Below are 27,914 nucleotides of genomic sequence, written 5' to 3'. Positions count from 1 at the left end.
GAGTACGCTACTCTTTTAAATATTGACGTTTTGAGTATGTCCGCCAGGTGGCAGAAAGTGATCGCTTTTCATTAGGAAATGCTGTATGGAGCACATGCGTCCAAATTTGAGCCATAAAAAGAAGCCATAAAAAATATGATTTGATTCCCCTCTAAAAACAAAAGCTACGCAGTAGTTTTGTGCAGAAATGTGTAAGATATAAAATCGAATATAATAAAAAATCTGTTGATTTGTCATGCTAGTAAAAACAATACAACGTGGATTAATCCTCGATTAATAAACAATGAATAACCCTTTTATTATTTTTTCCCTGAAGAGGTCATTAGAACGCAACATAACATTTTAAACCATTAGATTCAGCGATTTGGCGTATTTCAGCATGTCAAACGTGCGGCGTGCACGCGGCAGGGACGTCTGTAGAGCACAATGCGCGCGTTCCACGGGATCCCGCAGCGCGTGCTTGTCCAGCCGGGCGTCGGACAGATTTGATGTACGAATTTACAGGCCGGACACAAAGACGAAGCACACTGCGGGAGAAACCTTCATGTCAAATTTGGGTAAGTATTTGAAAATATGTGTGTTAACCCTTGATATTTAAATTGGGGGCTTTAATTTTCGTTTGATTCAACTACAGCTGCAGTGTTATTAGCTGGCTAGCTGTTTAGTGCATTTTATTATTTCCTCCGGTGGTTTTCATACTGAATGAGCTAGCCAGTTATCTAATACAGCCTTAGATGGACGGAAACGTGTCATGACATTGGCATCATTTTGCTGAGCTAGAGTAGCTTTCTAGCTCCCATCACTGTTAGCTACCTCAAAATACGTACCTTGCCCAGATATTTAGCCCAAGGCTAGCGTTCGCTTGGTTATATAGTTAACTCGCTAGCTTGTTAATGTACTTTACATATACACACAGTTGAAATTAAGGAACCAACTACGCATGCTTGTGGTACAGTTAACATTTGGGTAGGCTGCTACTAGATTGTGTTCGTTTTTTGTTAGCGACCTAGCTAGCGTTTGCCTGAGGAATCGCCAGTTTATGTTAGACAGTGTAACATCGTGTGTGTGATGTTATTAACAAGTCGGTTAACTGCTGCTTTCGATAACTAACAATGTCCATTATGGATAAAGTATTTTCAGTCTCTATGCGGTAACGTTAACTTCGCTATTCGGGCAGCGTGACATACTGGAAAATTACTAACTAGCTAGACACGCAAGCATCTACTCGACTTGTTGAGCACACTGTACGTCAGTATTTATCATGTATATATAATGAACGAACAGTTTCTGAAAGCACTTGCCGAATATTAGGGTTTGGAGTATATACTAGCATGCTAGGTGATCGACAAATACAAGAAAACAAGCGATTATATGTTGCTTTCAACTTTGAAAGAAAACTCTCATATCGAGCTAGCCTGGCTTCACTGAAAGTAGTTTGATATCTGGACATCGGCATCTAATTGTACGTCTGTCTCCGGGAATTTAGCTTACCAGCCTGGACTCAATAGAAACCGTATCTATGCAACCCTGCCATTTAAAATATATGCATCGGGATAGGGGCATAGCACATGTGTGTTACATCTCGTCTGCTTTCTGGACATCATCCGTTATTGTGCAATGGATGCAGGCACTGCTTTGTGAACCGTTATTTGTTGAAAAAGATGTCGATGTGGCTGTTCTACAGTGTAGAAGAACTGTCCAGTTGTTAAGATGTCCAGGACCAGTTTAGCTGCAGCTGTTGGTGACGTTACATGGTGTTGGATCACAGACCTGGCACACATATCACATATGTTGTTCAGTGTAGCAAGAAAATAATTTTTTCGACTGTTAGACTATGAATACTTGTGTAGGAAAGATTGTGCCCCCCCCCCCCAAATAGGATTGAAATATTACTCAGCTGAACCCACCTGGGTCAGGCCTGGTAAAGGCTTTAACATTTGAGCAGCTGCTTGCGTTGAGCAGTTCTACCTCCTTTTAATAGCTTGGGGTGTTCTTTCTGATAGCCTTCAAATACCACTGCTGTTATAGGCTATTACTGCCAGAGAGCGATCGCCTGATTATTATGAGGTTTTTTCCTTTCTTGGTTATTGGGAAGTACCTGTCAAACCTGAAAAATAATCTTTTTTCCGTTTTTTTTTTTTTGCTTTCTCAGGTGCCTGAAAATTTGGTAACTCGGAGCCCCAAAGACCCGTTTCTTGAGGATTTATTTGTGTGATGCTGTCCACTCCATCAGTGGCACAAACCAGACGTTCAACTTAAGCAGTTAATACCACCTCGGAGCTGAAGGGGGAAAAAAAAGTATGTGGGGAAAATAAATATAAAGGTGTCTCAATATCCTGCATTTCTCTTGGCGATGCAGTGAAGCCTGACTGGTTGGAGATCGTCTGCATGGCTGTGTTTGTTACGAGAGGGGAACTAAGCTTCTGATTGTACCTGAAGCTGAAACGGGCCCAAGCTGCTGACAGGCGTAAATACAGCTTCAGACTTCCGGCCCGCGGGAGGGACCCAGTGGAATGCGCACCTCCATGGAGGTGGACTCCGCCCTTCTGCCCAGGGGGGCCCAGCGTTCCAGCACAGGCCGCGGAGACTGAGACCCGCCGAGGGGCCCAGGAAGGGGAAGGGCCGCCGGAGCCGAACCGCTCGTCCGCTCACGCAAGAACCCTACCCTGCCCCCGTTCCTCCCCACCCCCCCGCCACCCACGGTCCGCCAAGATGGGCTGGTTCCCCTCCCCCTTCGACAACCTGCTGTGCATGCTCCTGGGCATCTCCTTCACCGTCTGGTTCACCCTGCTGCTCGTCTTCATCATCGTTCCCGCCATCTTCGGCGTCTCCTTCGGCATCCGCCGCCTGTACATGAAGACTCTGCTCAAGATCTTTGAGGTGAGTTTGGTGGATGGACTGCTCTCCACTCCCAGGGCTACTGGTCTCTCTCCAGTGTAACGGATAGCTCTCAGTGCCTCCCGAGCATGGCATGTCACAGTCCACTCAGTGCCCTGACCTTCACACTGACCCCTTTGCCCTCAGGAACTGCTTCCTCTGAAACGTACGTATTTTTGGACGTAGTATTTTAGGGGTGGTAGCGTAGCAACCGTAAGCCTTAACGGTTAGGCTAATTGGGCTTGGAACTGGTAGGTTGTAGGTTTGAATTCCAGGTGGGGCACTACTGTTGTACCCATTAGCATGGTACTTTTGCTGTAGTAAAACATTTTCCTGTATACATCGATTTATTTTTAGAAAACATAAAATAACATAAGCTCTGTAAATTGTTCTGGATTAGAGCATCTGCTAAATGCCCGCAATGTGAAATCTAATCGCTGTTTCAGATGGCTGCATCATTTTGCATGCCAGCGCGCCATGAATAGCAGTATAATGACTAATCCCTGCCACCGTCAAAACAATCCAGACTAAAGTATCAAATCACCCAGGTGGTTCTCGGAATCATCAATGCAAGATTCCGACTGTTTTTAGTCTTAGTCATTCACTGTAACATTAATTGGATGGCGGATTGTAATTGGTCATCTAGATACTGGCACATCTACCTGTGTTCACACTTAGTTCTCAACAGGGCAGATACTGTGTACTGTACTCTTGTTGTGTGGATTGTTGCTTTACTGCATTTCTGTATGATTACTTGGGCATGGTTTACAAGTGCATTTTTTAAAGGAGTACTGGTTAAAATGAAAGTGTTATGAGTTCTGTGCTGTGTGTCAAGGTCTTGCATGCATGATTTGTAGTCCCAGACTGCATCCTGTTAGCCTGGAACTCAACTGTTCTCCTCCGGTCAGTGTCATAAACTGGCTGTACTTCCATCCAGATTGTTTGTTTAGAGGGAAGAGCGAACTGTAACGCACAATGGAAAATGGCAGCTGTTCCACTGATACATCCCCATTCAGCTAAACTGCGAGACCGAGGATCATGTGGAAGAACGTGACAGTCAGTGTGGTGCTTCTGCGTGGCGACCATTTAGCCCAGTTATTTTGGAATCGTGAAAAGCTAGGCTTGCTCTTTTACCTAGTCATCAACTGTATCAAATCACTAGAGAGAATCTTCTGTAGTTTCCGTATCAGCTCTACAGAAGTTAGGTGAATTCCCAAGCTTTTATTTTTGCCAGGTGCGGTTAAGTTGGTTGAAGGCTCAAAGTGAGGTGGTTTGTCATGTACAGTTGTACAGGCAACTGCTTGACACTTATCATAAGAGCACAATAGTTTTTAGTTTAAAAAAAAAAAAAGGATTATGCTTTGGGGCCGGTTCCTGAATTCGCTGTATCGACGGTAGAGTTTACTTGAGGTCATTCGCTGTGCCTCTGTCTCCTCCCTGCTCCCCGCTCCCCCCCCCACCCGCTGTATTGTGTAAGTGCTGGGCAGCTCTTTGTAGTGGCTCTGACAGCCCGCGCCTCCTATCCTTCCCCATTCAGCCAGGAGGGGCCTCTTTCTTTCCGCTGTGTCGCACAGCCCGTTAGCCTAGCAACCGGGAGCCTAACGGAGAGAGTCTCACGCCATCGCTGCAGAGCACAGGGTGTGATGGAATTGCACAATCGGTCATTTTTCCTTCCTTTAACTGAGCGAGCCGTTCAACACTTAACCACATTCTTGAATAAATTAAGACTGGATGAAAGGCCGCTCTTCATTGGCTGATTCTTGGCTTGTGGGGCCCCAGTCCTTGCTTCGGCTTGCTGGGGATGTTTTGTTTTTCACCCCGGCTGTTGCAGTATCTGTAGCCAGGCTGTGTACGGCGTGCCTGGTCTGTGCCGTTAACGCCGTGGGCTGTCTCGCCCCCCCCAGCATTGCGTCAGCCCCAGGTGTGTGCCCAACTTGACTCTGGCTCCAGGCCTGCCCGTGGTTAACCCAGCAAGGGGGTGTGTGGGGGGGGGCAGGCTGACACTGCTGGGTCACCGAACCCTGGCCCTGTTTGCGCAAAGCCCTGCCGGTTCCAGGGAGGGGATCACCTCAGCGTACCGGCGTCTCTCCCGGATCGTACCTCCCCCCCCCCCCCCCCCCCCCCCAGAAACACGGTGTTCCTCTTAAAAGAACATTCCTGCTTAATAGCAGCCACAGGCCTGCACCTCCTCCCTGTGCCGGGCCAGTGGCTGAAACCGGAGAAGGTTATCGTTCCGGTACTCTCCCTGCCGCTTTCGGGGATCGACACCACATCCGTCAGCATTTCCCGGGAATCCGCTCGGCGAGGCCGCAGAGGCACCAGAAATACTCTGACCCCCGGGAGAGGGGGCAGGAGGGAGCTCGTTACTCACAACACGAGCAGAGCTCTCAGAAGAGAGGAGAGGAAGGGCTCCCATGACCACATAACACTCATGTGATGTGTTACAAAGCCGCACTTCTGTGCTTTTTGTCGCACTACAGGCCCAAGTCCCGGTTTTCAGTCAAAATAGAGAAATGTATTTATATAGCGCATTTCACAAATAATAGTCACAATACGCTTCACAGCCAACCCTGGCCTAAACCCCCACAGGAGCAAGCCTAAAGCAACAGTGGCAAGAAAAAACTCCCTGTGGCAGATGGGATGAAACCTCGGGAGGAACCGGGCTCAAAGGGGGGGAACCCATCCTCCTCTGGTCGGCTCTACTGTATTAAAAATGTGTTTTAATACAGTAGAGTTTTCGCCCCCGAGTACAAAAAAGGCCCTGACAAAGGAAACAAAGCAGTTTAAATCTGTGTATGTCTCCCCCATCCATATTCAAGGTAAACAGCTGGGGAGATTACAGTGGGCCCTGTGGGGGGGGGTCCATTTGCATTCAAAGAATCTTTGTTTGATCTGGAAGTGTTCTTCATACGCCCCCCCCCTCCCCCACCCATCCACTGCAGGCTAGGAGCAATTAAACAGGCCCTGAGGAAGTCGCCCACCAAATGGCTGATTAGTTGACCTGATATGTCAAGACTCTGAGGACTGCCTGGGTGGTGATGAATCTTCTGAATCTATTTAGTTGGACTTTGTGTGTGTGTCTGTGTGTGTGTGTGTATATGTACGTGTGCTTGTGTGTGTGTTCATTCTTATATAAACTATCAGCGTTTCCATATATGACTAGTACTAATAGTGTTTTTTCCATGGAGACCCAAGGGAGGCACAAGCAGGAGGGTTTATGAAGTTCAGTCCTTCCCTGGAGGAACAGGCGGTAGATTTTCGCCGTGGCCGCGCCGTTCTCAAAGTCAGGAGCCGAGGCCCGGTGTGGTGCGGTGAGCAATAGTGTGCCCCCCCCTCACGCGGCACGCGGTGTGGGCGGGGTCACCGGCAGCTGATCCCTCCCTGGTGAACAGAAAGCTCTTCTCTGGAGGAGGGGTGTGCTGCAGCTCGTACGCAGACGGGCAGCCCCACAGGGAGACACCGCGCTGCTTTCTCAGCATGGTGACGCAGCACATCGCCGACAAACACGGCGGGGGGGGGGGGGGGGCAGCCGGGGGAAGCTAAGGGGGGAAGGGGGCCTCTTCTAGACTCCGGCTCTTTCTAATCGCTTTCAGGAGGTATGCGAAAACAGGGCCCCCCCATCCCCCCCGCGCTTGCTTTCTTCTACAGTTATGTAACACCCCATGTGGCCGCACCTCTGTCCCAGCATTGATTTGGAAAGGAAACCTGACCGTCTTTCATCTCCCCCGCTCAGACCAGCCAACTTATCGCCCTCCTCGATCAACGCTACACTCTCTTTATACTCTCTTTTCCGGAGAAGAAGTTGGTTTAGAACTCGCAAAGTACACCGACAGGAAATCACGCTTTCATCTTCCTGTTTCATATTCTATTACATTGTTAAAGTATAAATACTTCTGCTAAGATGTGGTCTTGTGGAAGGTGCCCTCTTGAGAAGGCAGTGGCAGTCATATTTCTCTCTGAAGTCCAGAGGACTGTAATGAAATACTTTGGTATGAAGCGTGATATTCCACAGTTTGTTTAATGTTATACTCTGTGTGGATCCATCTGGGAAGAACACACACTGCTCTGACTAACTAACATATGTTACAGAACAAACAGAAACACTCTTTGAATGTTATCTTTCGTATTACTGTGAGGTGATATCAGTGTTGTTGATCACACGCGGGTCGCGCTCTGAAGGAGGGTGGCTCTCTAACGGGTGACAGGGAACGGCGGCTGTTGGGGATTGGCTCCAGGGTTCGCGGCCGGCTTTGAACGGAGGCAGATCTGATCAGACGTGTAACCGTCGGGGAGCTCGACGCCTCCAGCGGCCTACGCCCCCGTCCCGCAGGCCCCGCGCCACGCCCTGCCCGTCAGCCGCAAACCGTCGTTCTTGAGCGCGTTGTTTATTGCTGGGGTTCCCTGCGCAGCTCTTTTGAGGTGGCTAGCGGCAGTAATGGAGAGACCTGGAAGCGGACGTGATAGAAACGATGACCCCGCCCCGAATGACACAAAGCTAATGGGGTTTCCTTTCCCACTGAACTCCGGTGCCATGTTTTCCCATTCCCAGTCCCCAGGCCTTTCCCACTGAACTCCGGTGCCGTGTTTTCCCATTCCCAGTCCCCAGGCCTTTCCCACTGAACTCCGGTGCCGTGTTTTCCCATTCCCAGTCCCAGGCCTTTCCCACTGAACTCCGGTGCGTGTTTTCCCATTCCCAGTCCCCAGGCCTTTCCCACTGAACTCCGGTGCCGTGTTTTCCCATTCCCAGTCCCCAGGCCTTTCCCACTGAACTCCGGTGCCGTGTTTTCCCATTCCCAGTCCCCAGGCCTTTCCCACTGAACTCCGGTGCCGTGTTTTCCCATTCCCAGTCCCCAGGCCTTTCCCACTGAACTCCGGTGCCGTGTTTTCCCATTCCCAGTCCCCAGGCCTTTTTCCACTGAACTCCGGTGCCGTGTTTTCCCATTCCCAGTCCCCAGGCCTTTCCCACTGAACTCCGGTGCTGTGTTTTCCCATTCCCAGTCACAGGGGGGACGCAGCCTGACTGAGGGGAGACATACCCCGTGGCGAGAAGCAGATCTTCTGTGAACGCTGTTATAAAATCGCGAGGTTATATAAAGCCGCCGTTCTCCTCGCGATTCGTTGGATCGCTCAGGCGAAGTCTGGGAAAACGAGGACAGAAGCTTTGCTTGACACGCCTTCCCCCCCCCAGGTGATCGTCGTTACTGTGGCGTTAAGTTCGTGGACCCGTTCACCCCCTCCGAACCCCGCCCCCCCCCCAGCTCAGATCGGCCCACTCTGCATCGCTCCCCATCTCAATGGACAACCTGTCGTAGAGAATGTGAACAATGCCCTTCCTTTCTGCTCTTCTGTGCTCCCGCTGACCCGCAGCCCCCCCCTCATCACATGGGCTGACTTGCGTGTTGGGGCGGGGGAGCGTGTCTCTCTCCGTGGTGCGTGTATGAGTTCTTACGCATGAGTGTGTTTGTGCATATATGTGTGTGTGTGTGCGCACGTGTGTGCATGCGTGCGTTTTTGTGTGTGTGTGTGGGTGTGGGTGTGCGTGCTTTTGTGTATGTGTGCATGCATGTGTGTTTGTGTGTGTACGCTTGTGTGTGTGTGTGTGCATGTGTGCACTCTGTGAATAATGGATTTGACCTGCTGCAGACACCAGAACTGCCCCCCCCCCCATGCTTCTCGTGCTGAAGGAACACGCTGTCCTTTTCAGCTCTGCCCAGAATGTGCTGTGCGTGCGTGAGCATGCGCGCACGTGCACGTGAGTGCAGCGTCAGCTGACTGTTTAAAGAAGCGTGCTCCCTTCTGCCTGAAACCCGTTACAGGGCTATCACATGGCCAATTTGCCATCAATCAGTTACTACTGTTAAAGCTGTGACAAAGTCACACTGTTTTTGTGTCAGTGTTTCGGCATCTCTGTAATGAACAAGCTGAGTATTTTAACATTATTGAGTAACACAAGCTGTTTTTTTTTCATTCTTTGTAGCTCTTTCTTTTTTTATTCTTTGCAAGCATTTGGTGGCTGTTTCAGGGTATTCCTACCACTGCAGAATCTGCAGGGCCTTAACAGTCGCAGTGTTATGTAACGTCCACCGCCCTGTTCATCATGCCAAAGCCACTGATTTGGTGCAGCTGTAATCTTATTCTGTCCAATCACCCCGTCCTTGATCATCAGCGAATTACTTTAACAGTGTTAAAAAGATTCGGGCCTGTGCAAGTTTGTATTGCGGTTCAAATGTAATCTTCTGGCATTGAATGGCAAGTCGTACCACATTAAGCCTGCGTATAAGATCCGAGTCTGATGAACCCGGACGGATATCGCTATTATTAGAGCTCGCTGATGTGGTTATTATCGTCTGCGGAACCAAAGAGTAATAGGAGTTGGCCTGTCTGCTAGCGCTGTGCTGTCGGCTGGGTCTATTAGCTACGGGAAAAAAGCCTGGTCTGTTTACCCTGTCACAGAGTCGGCTTAGAGTCAATAGCAGGGATGGTGTGAAGGTCACATGTATTTCAGAGCAGCTTTTCTTTCTTTTCTTTTTTTTTCCCAGGTAACATTAGTTTGAGTTCCGTGAAGCCGGCTCTGTTTGGCTGGTCGATGTGGCCGTGCCGTGCCGTACGGTGAGGTGTGGTGTGGTGTGGTGTGGTGTGCTGTTCCTGGTCCCGCACCAGCCCACACACCCGTGGGAGCAGACCCATAGGAGACCTTTAAGTACTTTAGTAAATGCATTGTCGGGTCTTCTAGTTTTTACCATTTAGAATGCAGCAGCCTAGTTAAATAGCGAGGTTTACCCATTTGAGTGAGAAACTTCATAGATTCTGGCCTCCAGCAGAGGCCGGGGCTTACCTGTGTTGTGAGTGGGTTTAGGTTCTATGCGTGTTACCGTCAGGTGTGGTTTATCCTTCCTATATGGATTTGTACCTTAAGCTCACTTCTGATTGACAGCCCATTCAATTTTCCCAGAACCGATGAGTAATATGTAAATAGCATGTTAATTACGCAATGAACATGGTTTCCAAATGACTTATACCAAATCCTCCTCTAGCAGGCAGTATAGGAGCGTTGTTGCTTTCATTTAGCCTAAAATCTCAACCAGGTAATATTACATTACATTTATTTGGCCGGCTCTTATCCAAAGTGACGTACAATAAGCCAAGTAATATAGGTTTAGCATCTTAGTATTTGTTTCCTTTAGTTCTTTGTGTATAAATTTAAATGAACAATGATAAATGATTACTTTGAGTGCACAGTGTTGTTAATAAGCTGAAGGAAGAGGACCAATAGCAGTTCTGAATGGACTGTGACACAAAGTTGAGTTGCAGCTCGGAGAAGCCAGTTGTTAAGAGCTTGATTGACAGCCGGGCCGACGGAGCGGGTGCCAGTAAACCTTAGTGTCTGGCACTATCTGACCGGGCATCTTACTTCTCTCCTCTCCTTTCAGTGGGCCACGCTGAGAATAGAGAGAGGGGCCAAGGAGAAGAACCACCTCCTCTACAAACCCTACACTAATGGTATGAATCGGCAGTTCCTGTGTGCTTGGGGAAGCTGGGGCTTGTTTGTGTGTGTGGTTGTGTTTGAGGAAGTGTAAGTCTTTGTGTATGTGCGAGAACTTGCGTGTGTGCATGCCTGCGTGCGTGCCCGTGTGTGCGCCTGGTAGTGCGTGTGTGTGCGTGCGTGTGTGCATGCATGTGTGTGCACGTGCATGTGTTTGTGTTTGAGCTAGTACACGCTTGCATGCATGCATGTCCGTGTGCAAGCATGCGTGTATTGATGCCCCTGTCAATCGCCTCCCCCCTCTCCCACCAGGCATCATCGCCAAGGAGCCCACCTCCCTGGAGGAGGAGATCAACGAGATCCGGCGCAGCGGGAGCAACCGCGACCTGGGCGCGGCCGCCGCCTTCGAGATGTCCGACATCTTCTACTTCTGCCGGCGCGGTGTGGAGAGCATCATGGACGACGAGGTGACCAAGCGCTTCTCGGCCGAGGAGCTGGAGTCCTGGAACCTGCTCACCCGCAGCAACTACAACTTCCAGCACATCAGCCTGCGGCTCACCGTGCTGTGGGGCCTGGGCGTGCTCATCCGCTACGGCTTCCTGCTGCCGCTCAGGTCCGTACGGCGGGGCGGAGTGTGACCCACGCGCACGCAGTTCCCTTCATGTACTTTTATTATTCCAAGATGATAAAAATACAGCCAGGAGTAAAAACATGGGAACGATACAAGTAACACAAGCATAGAAGCCATTCACTATACATGCACTACACACAGTAATTGCAAGTAAGAAAACGGTTGGTGCGCTTAAGTATTGTATTCAGTAAGCAGATCCATAAGCCTGTGGCTATAATATAAACAAGTTTTTCAGTCTATTACATTTTCCCATTGGAAGCCTGTGGCGTGATGGGAGAAGCTCAGAGTTCAGAGGGAGGGCATTGAGTTCTGTGTCAGTATCCAGGAGAGACCCATTTGGAGCGAAAGAGTAAGGGACCTAATATAGGTCAGTGCTGGGAGAGACCCATGCACCCCCCTCCCTCACTCGGGTATCTGCAGTGGCCCAGCAGCCAATCGGCAGGAGGGAAGCGGGCGGCTGAGTGAGCCGTCTCCGGCGACAGGGTCTTCCCTCGCCTGACCGAGACGCCGGCCCCCGCGTCACTCCCCCCTGAAACCCCGCTGCCTCCGATACGACGCAGGCCATTTTAACTTCGCCCCTCACGCAGCCAGCATTATCGCTTGGCTCATTTGTGTGCTGACATCACCGTCAGATTAAGGCAAATGAAAGGTAATGCACACACGGGAGAGGACTGCACCTCACAGACCGCCCAGTGCAATACAGTGGCGCCTTTCCAGGGAGAAGCAGCGAGCGCCACTGAATTAGCCCCAGCGCTGGCCTTATCAGAAAGGGGAGAGGATGGCTTGCTTGGGCTGAAGGTTTTTGCTTGTTTGTAGGGTCACTGTTACTCACAGTGGGAAGTGGGCTGAAGGCCTAGACTCTGCTGTCTTAGAGCCCTGATAGTGTTTCTGAGCAGGGTGGCTCTGGGTTGCTGGCTGAACTTGAGGCTCTTTCCATTCTTCTTTGCCGCCAAATCTAGAGGCTTCCGTCACGCTACAGATGCCTCGAACCCGACCGGTTAACGGCTCTGCTGCGGTTGCGGCGCACGGTCTTCGCTGATCCGGTCTGGGTGCATCGCTGCGTTCATCATTCGAACCGCCGGTGTTACGCAAGCCCCAGAAAGAACCGCTAATGAGAATCCGAGCGAATAAATGAATAAATTTGAATTAATGAGTCGGTGTTATCTAGGGCCAGATAATGATCCGACTGTGTGTTTCATTTACACCCCATATGTGGACTACGCCATTAAGGGTTTTTAATAGGGTGGGTTGTAAAATAGTCTGAGATTCAGGATCTAAATTAGCAGCCTGCTTGGTCCTTATTTAGTCCAGCGAGTCCCCCCATAACCTTTAACCATTACGCTTCATAGCTGAACTCACGCTTGGTCTTTATTTAGTTCCATACACAGCCCTCGTAACCTTCAGCCACTCTGCCTCGTGGCCTAGGCCACGCCCACCTGGCCTTTTCCAGCAGACGCACCTGCGGTTGCATAATTGAGCGTGCTGGCTAGCCCGAGGCGGGCCGCTCCAAGTGTTCCATCGTGTTCCGCTGATCGATCACCGTACAGACAGCAGCCGTCCTTCCCTCCGCTGCCTGTGGAGCCTGTTAGCACGCTGCGTATGAATGTCAAGAATGTCAAGGAGGGTCCCTGCGTGGCTGCTCCACCCCTCAGAGAGGTCCCGCCCCTCCGCACCGCCCGCCATCGGCCCGTCCGGAGACCTCGTTAAAGGACAAAACCGCGGTAGAGGAGCGAAACCGCTCCCCCGCCGCGCCGCGACCGGTCCCATTCCCCCCCGCGCCCAGACCGCGGCTAATGAGCGGCTCGGCTAAATCTGCGCAGCCAGCAGCCATCTGGGGATTTGAGCTGGATTAGGCCTGAGAGGCAGGCAGCCTGCTTTAACCCACATTTCCTAACGTGCTGGTGGGACGGGGGAAATGAGGGGAGTCACCGGCTCTGCTGTTCCCCTGCTGTTTTTACTGGAGTGACCCGTAGCCTTCACTGTGAACCGTTACATTAACAGCCATCCACACAGCAGAGAACCTCAGTGTTTAGTATTAGAACTGCTTCAGTGAAAAGTTTGATATAGCACAGGGTGGTTTGAAGGTCAGTCACCTGGTTATTGTGAGAAATTTGCGCACAGGGATCCTTTGGCTTCCTTTAACGGTCCAGCACATACGGATCCTCTGCCAGTGTCCTTACTAAATCCTCTTTAAAACTTCCTCCACTCCCTTGGTAATGTTTGTTCTTTACCTTTACATGGTTTAATTATTTCCACCGTGGCTATTTCTCTGCCTATCCTGGCCACTGTAAGGACATCAACCTTTTAATATTTGTCTTGAGAGAACAGAGCAAATATAATCTGATCTGGGTGCGACCCATTACTGTAATGTATGAGCTGACGTAACCTTTCAGAGAGCTGTTTGGTGGAGCCCTTGACTGGACTCTCGTGTGTGTGTCCCCACAGGGTAACCTTGGCCTTCACTGGAGTGGGGCTCCTCGTGGTTCTCACCTCCATCATCGGTCTCCTGCCCAACGGGAGGTAGGCCCGAAACTCCCCTCCCCTCCCGCTAGCCTTGCTCATTGGCAGCCCCCCCCCCCCCCTTTCTCAACTCTTGCTTTGATTCCCTCTTAAACTAAGAGAGGCCTGACTAACTGTTGTCTGTTGTGCGCCCCTTGGAGGATGAAGAACGTCCTCAGCGAGAAGGTGCACGTGATGTGCTACCGGATCTGCGTGAGAGCCCTGACCGCCATCATCACCTACCACGACAGGTCAGTGTCCCCGCGAGTCACACAAAGGGCTCACTCCTGCCCAAACGACCAATCAGCACCCAGTATCAGGGCTACTGTGCAGGGTTAGATTAGCCATTTAGGGGTGCCTTTCTATGTAGCCGGCAGTTAGCTGACTCAGCGCTTGTGCGGCTTAGGGAAACACGTCTGTTTTCAACGGTTTTACAGCCAGGGCACCACCTGTCCACACGGGGATATTCTCAGTGTTGCCATGGCAGCCTGGTGTCATTATGGGGTTGCCGTGGGTTCTCCCCGGTGACCTGCAGCACATTTAAAGCAGCGCTAAGCAGCCCTCAATGAATGGCTCCACAGGGACGTTTCTCTTTCATGGGGCTCGTCCGTTGTTATTGCGCTGGTGCCGCCTGCTGTAATGGAAGATGATGAAATGTCTTTCGGGTTGACGGGGGACTGAATGAACTTCGCTGACTTTCCAGATTAAACAGAGGGCTTTAACGCTCAAATATTAACCGCATTCCAGAAAAGGGAAAAGGTTTTTGCATCCTGTGCAAGATGGCCGCACTAGAGCCATGTGGAGGAAAGGAAGCATCCTGTGCAGGATGGCCGCGCTGGAGCCACATGCAGATAAAAGAAGCGCCGTTATCTGGCTTACAGTCTTCCGATGCTCTCAGACATTTTAATTGCTGCTCCCCCGCTCCTGGCTCCCTGGCTTGAGCGCTGTGGAGGCAGCGAGGGGCCGAATCGATAGCTCCTGCGGGCTGTCGACCCCTCATACACAAAGCCTTCAGACAGAACCGCCGAAACGCAGAGCCGGGCCCGGTCAAACGAGGACACTCCGTCCCTCGCCCGCGACCGCGGTCCCAGAGCCGCACGCGCTAACGACGCTAATCCCCAAACCGACGGGGGGGTTTTAGTCCGTATTAACAGAGCGCGACGCGAACAACGGGCGCTACAAAGAGGCGCGAGGCCTCTGCGTCGTGGTTCAGAGCCCACACCGTCACATGAAGCGTTGCGGCCGCTCACGCTCTTAAGCTCTGCGGGGGAAGCTGATTGTTAGGCCTGTCGTCAGGCACCAGGGAGTCCGCTAACCGCGTAACGTACCGCTGGTCACGGCGCTGTAAACCACGGAGCGTTTCATTGCCGTTATTACCGCCCCGCTGGCGAAAAAAAAAAACGTCCATGTTTCGCGCTCGTCCTATCATACGAGTTCGCTAATCTTTCAGTCCACACATGAATGGCACCACTGGACAGCGCTCCCGACTCCCTGCCTGAATGCCACCTGTGGGTTCGGGTCAGTCCGACCGACGCCGTTAACGTCTGGCAGCTTCCTTGTCACTGTGCCCAGCGGATCCGACCTGTGTCGCCGTCCGTCTGCGCGTCCTGGGAACCGTTTGAGGGTGGAAAACGAGATGGTGGGTTTGTTTTTGTTTTAAGTTCTGGGCTTGTTTCCTCTGTTTACTTGCGTCGTGATTCTTTGGACGTGTTGGAGTGGGGACATCTGTTCATAAGTCAGTAACTGTACCCCAGACTGACTAAGCGATTTGTAACACTACGAGGCACAGTCTGGCTCTGATGCTCCTTTTCCACTGTACTGTAATAACCGGTTATTTTGAGTCGCATGCATGCCTGACTTTTGAATGTCTTTTACACGCTACTGGATAAGTCGATCAGCATGTGATGAACTGCAGTATAACAGTATCAGCACTAAAAACAGGAAGGCAAAGCTAACCATCAGAAACCATCACAGATCATTGCCAAAATATACATTTTCTTATTGCAAGATTGTTTTGGCCACTGTTGAAATTATTCATCATTCAGAACAGTTTAATTATTGACTCAACTTGAAATTGTTTTTTTTTTTGCGCAAATATTTCAAGTACTACTAGACCCAGACAGTGTGTGAACGGTCTTGTCTGTGCAATCACTTCACTTCACTGCCATTTGGCAGATGTTCTTATCTAGTGCAAAAATCGAGGATCGAAGTGGTGTCTTTCCCCTGAAGGGAGAAGGGGAAAGTATATCTCCAAAGCATAGAAGTGCAGACTCGATTGACAACTTGTCAAATACTCCATTAAAGATTCAACTAAGTTCTACAAACAAAAAAAAAAGAACTGCCCTCCAATGAACCCCCATTAAACTGCATTAAATGAGCAACAGCAAAGAACCACGGGCTCTGAAAATAAAAACATTGCCTGTAATTGGGTGTCAATGCTAGGCCCAATCTCCAGTGTTCCACCTGCCCTGGGGTTCATGGTTCATTAACATGCAGGACCTCTGGAGCCAGCATGGTGGACTGTTAAGCAGACTGTCCACACACACACACACACACACACACACACACACAGGACAATGGAAACTCAGTCAGCTGAAAGTGATTTTGTGTTCCGTTTGGATGCAGACTTTGTCCCCCGCAGTGACATCACCTGAGGATCACCATAAGCTGTTATTGAAGGAGTTATGAGCTCCGGGTTGTTGGGAAAGCTGCTTTAACTGCACATTTGAGAGCTTGCGTAGCTGCTGGGGAGGTTAATTGGCACTCGCCGTGATTATGGATTCTTTCCTGAGACGCTGCCATTTATACATTCTTCTGATGAGCCCGGGCTTGTGTTTTAGAAGCGGAGGAGAAGCTACGTGCCTCAGTGTGTGTACTGTTGGCCGTTTGTGCTCAAAGGGCCGTTTGGTAATGCGGTGAAATGAGACGTGCCTTTCCAGAGAATCGGATTAAAAGAAAAGCCTTCGCTAATTTCCTCAATTATTTTTTTGCTCACGGAATTTCACAGATCAGAGAACTGGTTTTTCCTAAATGCTTTTCCTAGAGCGTTTACCGCCCTTTTTAATCTCCTCCATTTCGCAAGCGAAATGAAGCTCAAGCGAGTGGCCCGAGTGCGAAGGGGCTTTTCGACGAGACCTTCTCTCGCTTCGCTTGCTGGCGGCGTGGCTTCTTTGGATTTGCACGTGTTCACTGAGAGCCAGGCGTTGAGAGAAGGGATGACGGGGGGGGAGGGGGGGGAAACCGTACACCCACGGAATGCGACCGCCAGCCGCGTCCCGGCGTTCTGAGGGGGGCGGGGCTGGCAGCTGTCCCCGCTCCGTCACGTCCAGGCCCTGCGTCTCACGCGCTTTCTTCTTCTGCGGCACGCCAGCGTGCCGGGGCCTGGCGGACTCAGCGTTCTGAGCCCCCCGCAGGAGAGCGGATGATTAGTTACCAGTTTGCTCCTGAATCGGGTTACGCGAGTCCTTCAGTTGAACGTCTGTGTAACCTTCCTTCCATGCCAACTGTGTGTAACAACCATGGCCTGTTAGCTGGATTATCTTCATTTGTGGATTCTTTTTTATGGAGTACAGTTTGATCTCTTAAGGGCTCTGGATGTTACTGTTTAACTGTTTTTGATGGGCCTGAAGATATGAATAACACATGATACCAACCTTGGTCAATTCAGGATAACTGAGTTTGTTTCACCTGCCAACAAGCTGACTATAATGAAACCAAGCTGGCCCCTCATTCCCTGTCAACATAGTCCGATTTTTCCGAGTAGACGGAACTGAACTCTAGATGGATGTATTGTCATCATTTCGAACTGACACTCTGTTTTATGCTACTTCCTGACAATGTAAATACCAAGCTTGACGTGATATATCCAGCCTCTGCAGAGTGCCAGGGAATGGAACGGGCCCAAAAGGATTGTTGCCCGAGCCATAAAAGCATAGCGCCGTTGCATTTGCATGAACGTGTCGTATAGAAGTTTTTCAAACGGAAAGGAAACGCATCAGCTGGTTTTATGGAAAGCTGATGTGACGGGGCTACTGTGTAAGAGATGTACGCGGGATGGTTTGGGCTTGTCACTACTGTTCCTGTTTGATTAGCACAGCTGGTGTGTCTCTCATTTAGGCTTAGGGCTCAGGCCCTGCTGTTGTAATGGACTGTATGTTATGTAGGCCTGGGTGCACTGCTGGAGGGTGTTAAAGGGAAGCTGATGCTCCCTTTACCCCCTCCCCCCCAAAGGTAACGTGCCCTTTGCCCTGCGCTCATTCTGCCCCTCGGTGCTCTCCCCACAGCGAGAACAAGCCCAAGAACGGCGGGATCTGCGTGGCCAATCACACCTCGCCCATCGACGTCATCATCCTGGCCAGCGACGGCTGCTATGCAATGGTAGGGTACTGTAGGACAAACCGCAGAACGGGGAAGACCCTGCAGTTCACTCCCATTCGGCTCAGCGTGCTTATGATGTCACGTCACACTTAGAGCAGTCCCACAATATGGTGCCACAATGTGATGAATGTAAGAATATTAAATATAGAATGTCTGATGCTTGTGGGGCCATTGATTCAGAGTACTACTGCTGTGGGCTTTTGTTTGTGTTTGTGTGTGAACAGCCTGAGCCGTTTCCTATGTGAATTTCACTTATACATTTTACACGTTGTATGAACACAAGGGTTTTCTTGTGCACACACGTGCGTTTGTGTGTGTGCTTTGGGAGGCGTGTGCGGGACAGCGTGTTCTTTTGGGAGGTGTGTGCGGGGCGGTGTGTGTTTTTTTGGGGGGGGGGGGTGGGTGCATGACAGTGTAGTGTTGAGCCTGGAGGGTTGATAATGTGCTCTGGAAGGTTCTCTGTGTGCTCTGTGGTTCTGCGTGATATTGACCTGCCAGCTCTGTGTTCCAGGTGGGCCAGATCCACGGGGGCCTGATGGGGGTCATCCAGAGGTCCATGGTGAAGGCCTGTCCACACATCTGGTTTGAGCGCTCTGAAGTGAAAGACCGACACCTGGTGGCCAAACGGTAGTACTGCATGCATGCATTCCTTAAAGTGCCTGTAACTACACAGAGTGTTTCAGAGTTGCTTGGAGAACAATTTTAATAAAAATGCTACTGATTTGATACATGTTGCTGAATTTTCTGCTAAAACAAAGGAGTAAAACACAAGGAACAAAAAGGTAGTTTAAAGAAAATAGCAAGACATGAAAAATAACAATCCAGTTCATAAAAAGAGTTGAAATATTTGTGAAACTAATAGCAATTACTACTAGTAAAAAATAAAAAAGTGTATATATATATATATATAATTCATAAAATAAATTGCTAAAATAACATGCATCATGAACACTGAAGATGCTTTGTGTGTGACTGGATTTTTGTACCCCTTGTGCCTACAGGCTGAGTGATCACATTGAGGACAAAACAAAACTGCCCATTCTGATTTTCCCTGAAGGTGAGTCCTGAGTGCCTCTCCTGTGGATGGGCCTGTGGTTATTACACCATTTCCCTAACATGTCAAAGAACAGTCAGCTGTTTAACTGAAAATGAGGCAAGCCGATAAAGGTTTGCTAAGCCAGCTAATGTTATCACTGGTCAAAAGGCATACAGCTGTCTCGATATGAAAGTGCATTGAGGTGTGACAGTAATACATTTAAATAGCTGTGTAGGTACTTATCTGTGGAAAACAGATGGTGCCAGTCCCTGTGTAAATTTTACACCCATCCTCTCCACCAGGCACCTGCATCAACAACACTTCCGTGATGATGTTCAAGAAGGGCAGCTTTGAGATTGGCTGCACGGTCTACCCCGTCGCCATCAAGGTAAGACCTCCTTTTCTTGCTCCCCGATACCCAATCCGCCGCATGCCCCGCCCCTGACCCCGCCTCTCTGTCCGGGCGCCCCCGCAGTACGACCCCCGCTTCGGAGACGCCTTCTGGAACAGCAGCAAGTTCGGCATGGTCAACTACCTGCTGAGGATGATGAGCAGCTGGGCCATCGTGTGCAGCGTCTGGTACCTGCCCCCCATGAGCCGAGAGGTGAGAGCCGGGTCCCCCGCCAAGTCGCAAACGCCGAACCGCCAAACCTTCCAAACCACAAACGCCAAACCGCCAAGCCTTCCGTTAGGCCAGACGTTTTCTAACGCTACAGAGAGGCAGTGTGGGCTGTGGGGAGGCCGTGTAGTATGATGGGCTCATAAGGTGATGGTGGTGGGTCTGAGTCCAGGCTAGGGCACTACCATCGTGCCCTTGAGCAAGGTGCTTAACCTTCATTGTTCTGTTATCAATTAAGAGGGTGGAGGTTTGATCCCCCTGCCATGGCATTTTTAACTGTGGTCCCTCATCTGTTACCCTCTCTGCTTTTTATCTGTCTGCATAAACTGTACTGCTCTTTTTAAAAAATATTTTTAAATTCAAAGAGACGCGTCTTGGCGCTATTGCTAAAGAATACAATGTGGGAAAGCCAACAGCGTTTGATGTACAGAAAGGGGGAGAGTAAGACTAAAATGTTTGCCGAAAGAAGCCAAAGGTAGCAGGTGACTGAAAGGAGGCACAGCTCCAAAAACAAATACGAGATGCTTTAATGAGATCCAATTACTGTGGATTAGATATTAAGGATTATAGCGAGAAAATTAGTCTAGCCTAGCGATAATGCACCATACCTACCATAATGTATGTGTGACTCTAATCTATAAAGGACATTTTCATGTCCACTCCTGATGCTTACATCTCAGAGGTTCTGTGGAATCTTTTAAACTTTTAAACAGTGAACAAGCAGCACTTTTGAATGAAAGCAACCCTGTTTCCCCACAGAAAGGGACGTTGCGCACGCTAGTCCGGACGGACTCTGAATGTAAATGCCGTCCTGTGTTTGTGTTTGGCTGATGCAAATGGCCGCCGGCCGTGGCTGTGCGTCCAAATCAGTGCTGGGCTTTGAGAAGGTCGGGTGAGACGGGGCCTGGAAGGAAATGCCAGCGTCATTGTTGTGAAGACCGCAGCGAGAGTGACTCTCGCTAAACTCAGCGGACACAAACTGTGGGATGATAAAATAGGTAAATAAGATGGAAATCAAAATTTCAACAAACACTGCTCCACGTTGCAGTGCCTTAAGGCTGTTTTGGGTTTGCCTATGGTAGCACACGAGAATTTCTTCTTTTTTGTTTGTTGCTGTAATTATTCCTAGAAATGTACAAAAATGTACTTAATGTTACAACTTGGACCAATTTATCATCATTACAGGCTAGTTTCTAAATTTGCTTCTTTTCTAGCTGAAAGAACTAAACCTTTCCGTCGTTATTTCAGTTTGTCAGGGAAATTATCCGCTTGGCTGAACATCAGTTAGCCGTTAGCCGGCTGCCCCACATTCGCGTCTTTTCAAAAGGCCTTTGGCTGAGCTGCCGCGCCGGGATTTGGGGAAAGAGCCGTGCTTGGACCGCAGCTCGGTAACCTGGGTCCGCAGCCCAGTGCCTGGAAATAACAGGAAAAGGGGTAGATTGCGCCCGGCTTCCAGACAAAGAGCTAGCGTGACGGCGCTGGCAGGGGCTGAAGGTGTTCCCTTCACTGGGAGAGCTCCCTGTAACGCGGGGCGCGGACGGCGGCGCTTTGTGAAATGTCAGAGCGTCAGAAGAAACCCGGACGCCGTGCCCAGAGCGGCCCTTAAGAGGCGCCCTGCCCTTTGGTCAAAGTTTCCATGAGCAGCCTGGGCGGGGGGGGAGAGGGTGGACGGGAAGGCTGTCCGTTCTTAGGCTTCGCTGGGTAAGAGAGGAGGGAGGTTTCGCCTGTTGAGGTCCGTGTTTAGCCCATTGCCCTAGCTTTCACAATCCAGTGTGTGTTATTGTAAAGCACTGCTGTATTTGCTTGTTGTTTATCTCACTCTCATACACGCACACACTCTCTCTCTCTCACACACACATACACACAGACTCTCTCTCTCTCTCAGACACACTCTCTCTCATACACATACACATGCACACACACACACTCTCTCTCTATCTCTTTCTTATTCTGCCCTCAGGGTGTCCTCCATTTTCTGTGCAGTTTTGAAATGCCGCAGGATTATTCTTTCAACAAGCACGAAACCGTCCAGACCCACGACGCACCTGTACTAACTATATAGCTAGCTAGCTATGGCATGTCCTCACCTCTGTAACGTTATTTATTGTCCTCCGTGTGTCCATACATCTGTATCGGTGGTTGTAGCTGTGTGTCCTTAGCTCCTACTCATGCGTGCAGGATAGCATCCGTACACGCTAACTAGGTTAACTAAAGTAGGCGAAACGCGAACATGTTAGGGTTAGCTAAAGTAACGTTAGGCGATAAAGCTGTGCTTACAAATGTCGTGCCGTACCACTTGCGCTCGCGTCCTAGTAAACGTCCTACTAAACTAAGCACCACCTTCACGTGCGTGGCACAAAACGTCCCTCATAGGTCGTCCATGAGTGAGCGAGTGACCACAATTTGCCATGCGTAGCTCACGGCAGCAGTCCTGTGCGCCGTGGGAAAAAGAGAGGCTCACATGTCTTTTTCAAAGTCATAGTTTCCAAAACAAACTCCCTTGCATATAATTACTGAGTCATACAATGCCTTTACATGACTCATTACGCAATACCTGTATCATTACACCTAGCTCAGTTAATTTGCAAACCACATTAAGCTGTTAAGGTGCCAAATAGCCATATAAAGATAACTTCATATCTGGGGAGTCTTTTACCATAGTTACCTTGCATTGAAAAAAAAATCCACAAGTGATCAGATAGAGAATAATAACACAATTGTTACTGTAGTAGGAATATGCTCCTTCATGGACGTTTTCTATGGCTTTGTAACTGTGGAAGGGACAGCCATCAGTTAAGAAATATCATGCTTATAAAATGACAGCAACTAATGCAGATTTTTCTAAGCAAAACTACCGGGGGTTAGTTAAATGGTTAAATCGAGGAGGCCAAGTCATGCATGTAAATGAATCATCACATCTGAATTGTCTATCTTTGAAATTACATTATTTCTAATAGCAGAAGTCAATTATAAAGTGCTCCACAAGTACTGCTGTAGATTGACGGCTGTCGTAGGCCATGTCTCCACAAGCTAAACAGGGACGCTTGTGTCCTGTGTTATGGGTTTCTTTCAGGAAATTCCTTTTTAAGGAAAGGAGACTGGCCCTTGGAATGGTATAGCGTGCTATGATTGGATTCAGTGGCTCTGTGACATGTGGCCCCAATGCTTTTGTAGATTGGATCACGAGCTGACACATGCTCATCTTTTCCCCAATAGCATTGGATCTCACCAGGTGTGGCTACTGGTCCGATCAGAGATGCAGTTTAATACAAGGTGTAAATGGGACCTCAGTGTTCAACTTCAGAAGCATAATCAGAACAATTCATTGCTAATGAAGAACACATGGGAGGCAAGAGCAGTGGCTCACCCATTGTGTGTGTGCGTGCCTGTCTGTGTGTATCTGTCTCCTGGTTCCATGTTGTGGCTGTCTCTCTTTCTCCAGGAAGGAGAGGATGCTGTACAGTTTGCTAACCGAGTCAAGGCAGCCATTGCCAGGCAAGGAGGGCTGGTGGACCTGCTGTGGTGAGTCAGTTACTGGGGGTGTTTTTCCCCACTCAAACAGAAGGCCAGGCCCATCAATACTACACACACCACACAGACACACACACACACACACACACGCTCTCACACATGCACACGCACACACACACACGAACACACGCACACTGCAGTATACACACGAACACGCACACACTCACCAAGTATACACACATACACAGAACCCATGTCCCTCTTGCACAAAAAACAGGTGTGGTATATGCATCAGCCCCTTTAACTACTGCCGAGTTCAAAGTCCATGTGTCCTACCATCCTTCCACAGTGCATTAAAAGCTTATGACTCCTTCCTGTAGTAATGAAGTCCTCACACTGGATCTGAAGCCCTCCCTCACTGCCGTGCACTTGTGTGTAAAATGTGCTGACTGTGCACTTGCCTGTGTGTCTGCCGCTGCAGGGACGGAGGGCTGAAGAGAGGGAAAGTAAAGGACACTTTCAAAGAGGAACAGCAGAAGCTGTACAGCAAGATGCTGGTGGGAACCACAGAAGACCGCAGCCGGTCATGAGGACTGGAGCCACGCTGAAGGCGCGGGGGGGAGGGGGGGGGGAAACAGAGCCCCGTGAAGTCTCCGGATAAGGACACCCCCCGCCCCATGTCCAGAACACAAACAGGCTTCCATGGCCACTGCCACAGACTGGCTTGCTCCTCGCAGATGGATGGGGCATTTTTCCGTTAAAACGATGTTATTGATGTTTGTCGTTGTTACTGGCCGCCGCGGGTGGGAGAACCAGTCTTCCCCGTTCCCTCTTTCTGTTCCTGAATCATTTCATCGACAACGGACAGTCATTTCTGCCTGAGTGTTTCTGAACGTTTCTGAACGTGCAAGCAGGAAGCTGCTCTGTCCTTCCTGCCGGCAAAAAAAAATGGTCAATTTTTCATCGGGAGTAACTGTAACATGTATTTATCTCCTTCGATTGTTTTTGCTCCTAACCTTTCACTTTCCATGGTTATTATTATTATTATTATTATCATCATCATCATTATTTCTATTATTATTAGAGTCATCATTGTTATTGTGACAGATTTTATGGGCTAAAAGTGGGTGGGGAGGCACGGCGATGGAAAGAAAGGACTCTGTCACGTAAAGTGTTACCCGTGCCCACGTTTGTAAGTGGCTGCATGAGGAAAGCAGACGGTAAGTAGTCACAGCTGCATATTGTACCCTTTTCGGTTTGTTTCCGATACTTTCTCATTTTGATTTTTTTGCAACAAAAAAAAAAACTAATTTAAGCATTGTAACGCACATGTATAAAATACAGGACTTACTCGGAAACTAAAAAAACGAAAGCGGGTTGTTTATTTTTTGTGGGGAAATTCCATTGAGATGCATGGGCCTCTGGTGTTTCACAATGCTTGGTCATGTCCAGTTCCTGGAAAGGGTACACTGGGATTTTCTCCAGTCTTGACCCTCTCTGCACGGATAATGGTCTCGATAACAGGGCCAGGATTGCTGTCTGAGACTGGAAATTGACTTGGAGCGAAGGCGGCAGCTCACACCCCTTCTCACACAGGTCTTCTGTCCCTCGCTCATGTAGACTCCAGACTCTGAGTCCTTTAAGATTTGGGATACTGTAAAGGTGTATTTCCTTTTGGCCAGCGAGCACTCTTGTTGTGGTCTCGGTGTTGATTGTGAATGAATCCGCATCAGCGACTGCAAAGCTCAGCTGATGGACTGCAAGATGAAGTAAAGTGGTAGTTGGCTTAACGCACTTAAGAGGACATTAATGCAAGTCTGCAGTCTGGCATAATGGAGGATGTTACAGTGATGGGACATTCCTGAAAATATACTCGCCGCTCCACATTGGGAGAAAAGAATAGTTGGTTTTGAAGTGCTTGGATGCACAATACGTTATGTGCCATCTTCCTACTTGATTAAATGTTTGAAAGTAGATTAACTTGCTAATAGAAGGTGTCAATATACTGCTGGCTCTAAATTAAATTGTGTGATTTACAGTTAATGGAGGGACAAGCTACAAAAACTGTCCATAGTACCCTTGATGGTAGCGGAAGTGGGCGACGTGCATCTTGTGGGGGAAAAAGCAACATTCACTCTTCAGTCTTGCAGTGTATGTAGCCTATACAAAAAAATTGTTTTGTGCTGATATGGCAGACCAGAGAGAGGGACAAGCTGCAGTCTACCTCTATGTCTGGACCATTTTTGGGCAGATGCATGTACAGATGGACAATAAGATGCGATTTCCATCTTGAAATGTACTGTGCTTGCGAGATTCATCTCAGGGTAAGCATGGACAATAGAACTATGCATGAACACAGCTGCCTAGCAACCAAAAGTGAGAAAACATTTCTACATTTCTTTTGTAAAAATGCTCCTCTTCAGCTTGCTTCACTGCTCTGGTTCCTGAATACCCTTTGTTATCTATGTCACTCTTTGACAACCAATTGCCATAGAGCTGCCGATGTTCGCTTGCTAAAGTGGATGAACTGAATGTAATATTAATGCTAATCCGCTATCTCTCCTCACTCGATTGGTGCTTATAAAGCTGCTATCACCGCCAGTCAAATTAAAGTATTACAGTTCAACAGAAATCCTTGTTCCCAGTGTGAACTTGGGTAGTCCTCATAATTACAGTCCACAAGCAAAAAAAAAAAATTTTTTTTTTCCTTTTTTTGCTCATCCATCTTTACTGTGCTCTGCTGTTTTTTAGTTGCAGTCAATAAAGGTTAGTACAGCTTTGGACTGGTACTGAGCGGTAGTTTGGGGCACGTAGGGGAAAATCCTATTTTAGCAACCCAGTGTTTAAGTGTTTAGCTTCACTTCTGGGAAATCAAAACTTACTTGGCATAGCCCCCATGTGCGTTTGGCATTACGCAAATGTGCTAAAAATGGTCAGTGCTTTGGTGAAGTTAGCCCACAGTCGGCTGAATGGGTGTGGCTGTTGACCGTACAGTTTATTCTATACTCCATTGCTGCCAGAGATGGAGCAGGCTCCTGGGCTCACACAGAGCAGCCGATTGTTGACTCTACTCAAGCCATTCATGAAACAAAGACCTACTCATTCATGGCCTCCAAAACCAACATCCTCCAGAAGACCAATAAAGCAGAATACTGTTATTGTTCCTGAGGAGTCGTGCCTTCGGCATTTGCAACCTAAAGGAATCCGTTATGACAAAAATTAGTTCTATTTGCGTATCCATTCTCTTCGACAAGTTAAACGGAAAAACAATTATTTAGACATGGGTGTTTCTTCCAACTTCACTTCATAACAATTGATAATAAATATGAATTTGTTCTTTTATTTTTCAAACAATTATTTCATGGAACCAGATTTCTGCTGTAGTAGATGCGTAAATAAAACGTAGATGAATTTTCCAATGTACACGAGCAAAAAGCCACCAAACGGCTCATGAGCGAGTGTTGCTGTGTGCATATTGTCTTTCCAGAGTGAAACCCCTGCGTTCCATTCTCTTGGTCTTCTTGACATATTTATTTGTCTCATTCACTTGAAAAGCATGGCATTCCAGACTACTTTTGGGGTCAGAGTAGCAGATATTAGAGGCTGTGTGAATGGCAGTGTCTGGTCCTGTGTGCTAAAAAAATCTCTGTCTCTAGTTCTCTTTCTCTGTGAAGGGGCAAAACTCTAGGTAATGCTTACATTCACCTCACAAACCTAGCATGGCAATGGGCCCAGTTTCTCTGCAGAGGGCAAACTGCCGCCTGATTAATTTAACACATCTTGGGCCGGAAGCCACAAGTACAGAATTAGCAGCCCTGCCCTGAACAATACGTTCCGAATTGATCCATGAGGCAACCGTGCTCTGTGGGACAAGTAGTCCAGCCAGGATTCCTTTGAACCGTTGGGGTGGGGGTGGGGGTGACGGTGGGGGTAGGGGGGTTGAATTATGGCCATTGATTCTGCCCAGGCCATTTCCAGAACCATTTCCAGGCAAAAGACCACCTTGGACACCTTAGTACAATTCCCCTTTAAGGTGGCTTTGTATGTGAAATGGCTGGATCTTGGCATGTTTCTCCCTCACCACATTTTCCTTTTCTGCCCCGTGATTGCTTCAGAACTGGCTTAATGGAAAGGGGTGGATACTGAACATAATGGATGGAGGAGGAGGAAGCGATCTGAAAGCCACAAAGGTGCCTTGTGGAACATAAGCACTGGTTTGGCGCTACTGGAGCAGTGGAGAGCGAGCGTTTGTTCTGTGCCTCTCGCTGCGCTGTGAACACGAAGAGTCAGGCCCGGGCTTGTTGGGAAGCCTAATCACACGTTTGCTACATTTAATACTTTTGCACTATGGGGCAGAATCTTGTAGCCCTAAGTAAGACAAAGTCTGTCAGTCCAATAACCGACTAGGGCGAAGGGCTAGTGGAGTTCAATAAGTGCTAGTGTTGTTCAATGAACTCCAGATTTCTGATCTGCCCTACTTTGATTTTTGATTGCATACTGATGGTTGTGGTATTGCAGAAACATTCTCAAGCAATATATTACATTGGACACTTCGTGCTGGGTATTTTATCAATAAAGCTTCAGATTTCTTAAACACCTTAAGTTTTATATGTTGTAAAGAAAATAATTAAGCAGAAAGGGTTTACCTTGAAAGTGAGTTGAAGGAATTAATAATTTGGTAGAGAGGAGGAATTGTAAGGATATTCTATGTACTGTACATAACAACCCTGCTGAAAATTCCAGCTAAGACCAACTGGGATTCTAAGATGGTTTAAGATATGTTTTCTACACTTCTAGCTGGTCATAGCTGGTCAAGCTGGAAGAGTGAGAGGGTGATAAACTGCTGGACTAGCTGACTACTTAGGCTGGTCAGCTGGTGAACAGCTGGTTGACCTGCGAAAAGTGTAAACCTTTAACATCT

The 27,914-nt window shown here is 48.7% G+C and overlaps 1 protein-coding gene across 2 annotated transcripts; it reads left to right on the top strand.

The window, feature by feature from the left end:
- Positions 1-400: 400 nt before the first annotated feature.
- Positions 401-26,408, top strand: gpat4 (glycerol-3-phosphate acyltransferase 4). 2 transcript variants are annotated; one of them, XM_064347507.1, is made up of 13 exons: positions 401-557; positions 2,153-2,880; positions 10,308-10,377; positions 10,673-10,973; positions 13,437-13,511; positions 13,652-13,741; positions 17,774-17,867; positions 18,379-18,494; positions 18,869-18,924; positions 19,206-19,291; positions 19,379-19,507; positions 22,965-23,044; positions 23,475-26,408. In XM_064347507.1, the coding sequence occupies exons 2-13, from the start codon at positions 2,713-2,715 to the stop codon at positions 23,581-23,583; spliced, it is 1,374 nt and encodes a 457-aa protein (XP_064203577.1). In that variant the 5' UTR covers positions 401-557; positions 2,153-2,712; the 3' UTR covers positions 23,584-26,408. The 2 variants fall into 2 exon arrangements, with proteins under 2 accessions (XP_064203577.1, XP_064203578.1); XM_064347508.1 differs by lacking the exon at positions 401-557 and adding an exon at positions 819-1,244.
- The last annotated feature ends 1,506 nt before the right edge of the window (positions 26,409-27,914 follow it).

Source organism: Anguilla rostrata, chromosome 8, assembly GCF_018555375.3.
Source record: "Anguilla rostrata isolate EN2019 chromosome 8, ASM1855537v3, whole genome shotgun sequence".
Lineage (NCBI taxonomy): Eukaryota > Metazoa > Chordata > Actinopteri > Anguilliformes > Anguillidae > Anguilla > Anguilla rostrata.
The sequence above is the reverse complement of the archived record's forward strand: the minus strand, read 5'-3'. Positions and strand labels throughout refer to the sequence as shown.